The sequence below is a fragment of the Prionailurus bengalensis genome, chromosome C1 (genome assembly GCF_016509475.1).
Source record: "Prionailurus bengalensis isolate Pbe53 chromosome C1, Fcat_Pben_1.1_paternal_pri, whole genome shotgun sequence".
Taxonomy (NCBI): domain Eukaryota; kingdom Metazoa; phylum Chordata; class Mammalia; order Carnivora; family Felidae; genus Prionailurus; species Prionailurus bengalensis.
The window spans coordinates 94,561,390-94,567,360 of record NC_057345.1 but is presented as its reverse complement, the minus strand read 5'-3'; the positions used below and the strand labels follow the sequence as shown (position 1 = coordinate 94,567,360).

General features: G+C 44.4%; 1 protein-coding gene across 1 annotated transcript; it reads left to right on the top strand.

Annotated features, from left to right (window-relative positions):
* Positions 1–734: 734 nt before the first annotated feature.
* On the top strand, positions 735–5,763 carry LAMTOR5 (late endosomal/lysosomal adaptor, MAPK and MTOR activator 5). Its single transcript, XM_043575814.1, has 4 exons — positions 735–868; positions 1,982–2,043; positions 4,654–4,771; positions 5,440–5,763. The coding sequence occupies exons 1-4, from the start codon at positions 834–836 to the stop codon at positions 5,498–5,500; spliced, it is 276 nt and encodes a 91-aa protein (XP_043431749.1). The 5' UTR covers positions 735–833; the 3' UTR covers positions 5,501–5,763.
* Positions 5,764–5,971: the final 208 nt, after the last annotated feature.

The following is a 5,971-nucleotide window of genomic DNA, read 5'->3' as shown; positions in this document are numbered from 1 at the left end:
ATGATCTCGCGGTCCGTCAGTTCAAGCCCCCCGTCGGGCTCTGGGCTGATGGCTCAGAGCCTGGGGCCTGTTTCCGATTCTGTGTCTCCCTCTCTCTCTGCCCCTTGCCCATTCATGCTCTGTCTCTCTCTGTCCCCAAAATAAATAAACGTTGAAAAAAAAATTTTTTTTAACTGCTTTTTTAAACTTATTTTTAAGCATCCCTACTCAGTCTTCTTTACAAGTGACACCTTCTTTCCCAAACTTTCCTGAGCCCTCACCAAAGAAGAACCAATAATCAATGACTTTGTTAAAATCCCGACACTTCCCAATATGTAGCATGGAGTTTTAACCGCGTTCCGGGTGGTTCTCTAGCCCCTGTGTGCACATCTTCTCCCCGACACACCTAGGCAGCTCGGCACCAGGGTCCTGAGTCTCTCTTCTCTGTCTCTGCCACACCGCCTGGATCAGACCCTGCCTGACCCCGCTGGGCTGTTGTAAAACGCAAATAAGATCTGGCCTGAAGGTTTCGGAATCGGTTGAATGGGAATCCAAAGGTTGACACCGCTGAGACAAAGTGCCAGGCCAGGAACCAAGAACTCGGCGGCCCAGCTGCACACCTCTCCCCCGAAGGGGAGAACGCGGCGCCGCCAGCTCGTGGCTCTGAGGGTAGCAGGGGAGGAACGAACTCCCCCGAACACAACGAGGAGTTTGCGCGGAGAAGTTTGTCCCTCTGGAGGCGCCGTCCCTGTCTGCGCTCGGTTCATGTCACGTGAGCGAGACGCGCTCCGGGCCTGGGGCGCCGAAGGACGCGAAGAGCTGCGGGATCCCGAGCCGCGCGGACGGCGGGCGAGATGGAGGCGACCTTGGAGCAGCACTTGGAGGACACGTGAGTAGTACGGCCTCTTGGCTGACCTGAGGTCGCGGCGGGGGACTTGAGCGGGACAAAGGGTGCGCGCTCCGGGTGCGGGCCGGGCGTGTTGGGGATCCTCTGGCCGCGGGGTGAGGCTGTGAGCCCTGTCCCGGGACCGCGGAGTGGAGGGGGTGGCCTGGAATTAAAATCCCGCCAGGGCTCCGCACCCTCCGTCCCAGAGCTGGTCTCCGCGGCCCAAAGCCAAGGCCAGAACCGCCCGTCGTGTTGCAGTTGTCTGTATGGGCAGGGTCGTTCTTCAGGAGTTTTCAGAAATGGGTTCATTTGGGGGAAGGTTGTACCAGGGGTGCAAAGCGAGCCCTGCAGTGTAAATACAAACACACACGTATCTCCTTCCGTGTGTAACCGATCAGTTACTTGGCGCTTGAGAAAATGAAAGACATCTCTTAAATTCTCGAACGAGTACTCTCCACGTAATAAGCAATTGGAAAACTATGAGGGGTGACGGGGTGGCTCAATCGGTTAAACATAGGACTTCCGCTCTGGTCATGATGTCTCGGTTCAAGGATTCCAGCGGCGGGTTTGGCACTGTGCTGACACAGAGCCTGGAGCCTGCTTGGGGTTGTGTCCCCCTCTCTGCCCCCGTTCCCCATTCGTGCTCTGTCTCCTCTCTTTAAAAAAAAATGAATAAACGTTTAAAAAAAAAAAAAAAGAACCAGAGAAGCATGAGAAGGCGTACAGGGAAACAGCTCCCTCCCACCAATGCGCCTCAGTTTCTCCCATTTCCCCTCCTGGAGACAACCAGCCTTACTTTTTGTGCATTTTTAATAATGGCGACAAAATACTGATATTGCAATATTTGCAGTCTTCCAAAGCTCAGCGGTACCCAACACAATCTTTTCTCCCGTCAGACATAAATCGGTTTAGCTATTAAGTTTAAATAAGTTCATTGTAATTCAGTTTTTCTCGGGGGTAGTGGGGAGTGGGTGATAATGAAAAAAGATTGAGAAACACTGGTTTAAAGCCCAGCAATGCCTGGTGCATAGAAAAACCTAAAGGTGTTGTTGTAATTATTTAAATTCATTTTCTGACATCATCTGCTTCATTCCCTGGGTGTTCCTGGAATTTTAGAATGAAGAATCCATCCATTGTTGGAGTCCTGTGCACAGATTCACAAGGACTTAACCTGGGCTGTAAGTATCTTGACTGTCAACCCTTTGTTGGATTGCATAGCATCTGATACTGATTCGGAGCCTAGTGTGCTGTTCTCCAGTTTTTACTTCCTGTTATCCTGCCACTGGGTACTTTTGTGAGAGTACAGTTTATCTCCAAACAAGATTAGAAAATTAAAATTTTTCAATTGGTATTTATGAAGGTAGAAATGTGCCTTGCAGTTCTAGTGCTACAAAGTTGTTTCTGCTAAAATAGTATTCGAATGATTTTAAATTGGGTCTGGAAAGGACTTCACATAATAGCAGCAGGAATCATTTATTGAATGTGTGTGGACTGCTAGGCTTTGTATATACATTGTCTCTAATTTGCACAGTAACCCAGCAAGATGGATGTTGCTGGGTTTTTTTAGTTCACCTACACTTAACAGTAAGAGAGTAGGCAATAAAAACGGGTTTCGGAGTTCGACACACTTGGGATCAACCCCCTGTACTTCCCTTTGCTAGCAATGTGAACTAGGACCAAAAATAGCCTTTCTGAGCCTCAGTTTCTTTACTAGGTAATGGTTGGTTGGTTGGTTGGTTTTATAGATTTATTTTCAAAGGGCAAAAACACTTAAGCAATTTAAATGCAAGTTTAAACAGGATTACTCTGTCCAACTCAGCAATAACGCCAAAACACATTCTCACTTCCAGACACTCACCAGTATCTTCCTTGTCTTCTCTCAGTGAAGAAAGGGGGTCTGATATTTTATTCATATACATCCTCCTTATCTGCATTGTAATCTACAATTTCTTGTGGATGCATTACCTTCTCCGTATCTGTATCAGGAATTTCAGCCCAAAGTCGTCCTCCGTGTCCATGATAGTCTCTACTTGGTCCAAACAGTCTAAGCTGTTTGGTCTTTTCATTAAATGGGAATTTATTTAGAGCTTTTCTGGGTCAGTTTTATCCTTAAGTTTTAAGCCATAAAGAATATGGTCCTTGATTCGCTCTAACGTCAAAGGAGGCATGTCATTATACTGGCAGCCCACTTGGGTAACTGTACCCGGAAACTGCCTGAGCGACAAGGCCACCCGCAGCGCCACAGTCCTCATCCAGGCCCCGGGGGGGGCACAGGATGGTGCTGAGCAGCCAGGCCTTGGCCAGGGTGGGGGCCTTGGGCAGCAAAGATCAAGGGCAGTTGGCCAACATGCATGGAAAGGACACCGAGCTGCCATGGCTGTGCCGACCCACCATCTCTTTACTGGGCTGTTGTCTAATAATGACAATAATTACAGAATTGCATTTATTGAGCTCTTACTGTGTGCCAGGCATCATTCTAAGTGCTTTACACATATTGCGACATTTGATGCTCATAACAACCCTGTGAAGTAGATAAAGAAATCAACGCACGGGTTGAGTAACTTGCCTAAGGTCATGCAGCTAGGGTTGAGCTAGGATTTGAGTCTTGCTCCAAAAATCTCTTAGTCACAGTGCTAGAAGATTATGTAATATGTGTAAAACACTCAGCACAGAACCCAGACATAATGCTCAATAAATGTAAGAGTTACAGATGAGGAGATAAATCCTGAAAAGTAAGTATCTAAAGCATTCAAATAATTCATGTCAGAACTCGTAAACCAAGGACTGCTGACTCCTTACTCCTCTTTACTGCAGGAATTTTTAAAGCTCTGAATTTTTGCTGGGAGTGTAACTGAAAGAGGGCATCTGCGTAACTCCGATTTCACACAGCTCATTAACTTGGGAGGAAACAGGCAGGTTTACTCGGGGTGCTTGCTGATGAGAAGGCTCAAGTTCAAGTGTGGAAATCTAAAATGAAATAAGTTCCTTCAGGAAACCTTCAAGACCCGAAAGACTGCACTGTCCGTCCAACCAGTGTTTTATGTAACAAGAGTAAATCCACCAACGCCATTGTGGCATATGCCTGTTACCTGACAGTTTCAGGCTTGAGCTTGTGTTGCCTTTATATGTGGAAATATACTGTGAACTTAGTAACTACTTTTTGTATCTGATACCCAAGATTTAATTATCTACCGGCTGAAACAAACATTAGCAAAAAGCCAGGTAGGTTGATATTTGAAAGCAGCCAGCTTATTCTAGTAGAAATAACTGCTCATAGAATATTCACGTATACTGTCAAGGTGATCTTACAGCTGAACTCCTGAATAAAGGCTTTTGAATCCTTAGAGGTTGAGCTCGGTGAAAGGAAATCAGATTTCCCATGAGGAATTAATTAGTTTCAACAAGTCTCTTGCCCTTACTGACTGCTTTTTGTCAACTTCACCTCTGAATTTCTTGTTGGTTTCAGTAAGGTTCTTGTAAAATGATTTTATGCCTTTCAGATTGAGTTAAATTTACAGCTTCCTTATACGCTTGAGAAGGTGGTTAGAGATGGTGATGAGAGTGACTGAAAATTGAGTGTCAGGGCTTTATTGATTTCAGAACTGTTGTCTGGTTTTCTCATTTCTGGAACCAGCCGAGTGGCAGGGCAAAAGTATTTCATGTCAGTACCAAACCTAAAAGACCGTGAACTGAGCCGCCTTTTTGTGACTACATCCTGAGAGATCATATTATAGCTCTGTCCTCCTTTTTGGACAATCAGGTGACATGATTACATCTCTGTCTTCCAGGCCGTGGGACCCTGTCAGATGAGCACGCTGGGGTGGTATCTGTTCTAGCCCAGCAAGCAGCCAAGCTAACCTCAGACCCCACTGATATTCCTGTGGTGTGTCTAGAGTCAGATAATGGGTGAGTAGATGTTAACAGTTCCTCTTCTTTTTAATCAGAAAAACCCCTGGGAAACTAGCGTGGGGCCTGCTCTGTGTTATTAGTGATGGTGCATTCAGAGAACTTGGAGGAAGGTTCTTTACCCTTTGGACCACAGGAGGAAATAGACTGATCTCTGAAGCTAATGTGCTTTCAGACCACAATGACATGTAAATGAAGAGTAAAAATTGTCATGAACTATCAGTCTATAAAGAAAAAGAAAGTCATAAATAGCATAAAGACCAATCAAAGAACAGAAACTACTTCTGTAGTAATAGAAACACTAAAGATCTTCCAAGTGAGCATCCTCGGAATAATAGTAACAAAAGCAGAATACAGAACCATGCACAGTATGATCACAGTTTTGTAAAAAGAGGGGGAAAAAATGCATGTATAATATACATGGAGATTTAAAAAACAGAACACATTAGTAGTGGTTTTCTCTGAGTGGTAGGATTATAGGATTCATTTTCATATTTTATACTGTTCTGTATTTCCCATGTTTTCTTGCGTTCATATATTGCTTTCATACATAGAAAAAATGATGCATAATATTTTTTTAGTTGTGTCCTAAACCAAATAGCATCTTTAGTCTTCAACAGACTCGCACTTGTAACATTTTACTGACTATCTTCTGCTTTGCCTTTCAGGAACATTATGATCCAGAAACATGACAGCATCACGGTGGCAGTGCACAAGATGGCCTCGTGACACCTCGTATCAGTTCCCCAGCCGCCTGTCATAGACGCTAGATCCTACCTATGTTAATTATCTTGTAGGACTAGGGAAGTCCCAGTAGTTCGGCCATTTATTTAGTGTACATTGGGCACTTTTCTGTCCATTTTAGAGTGAGTTGCTTTTTGACACTCAATGGGCTGACTTCTCAAAATATTAAGAAAGGATCATGTTTTGAAGCAGCAGGTCCAGGTCACTTTGTACATAGAATTTTGTTCAATAAATCTGGTCAACGGAAAGTGTGGATCTTTTCTGGGTTCCTTAAATTCTTAGCAAGTGTTCGTTTATTTCAATTATCAGATTATAATCTTTTTCTAAAGTCTTTGCTCCAAAGTACTCTCTTCTGTTTCAGAAGCTTCCCGAAATACGTATATTCTCACACAAGTGTCCGTGGATATTAAAAGCAAATTAAGCCTATTTCCACCCCATAATAATAACAACACAATA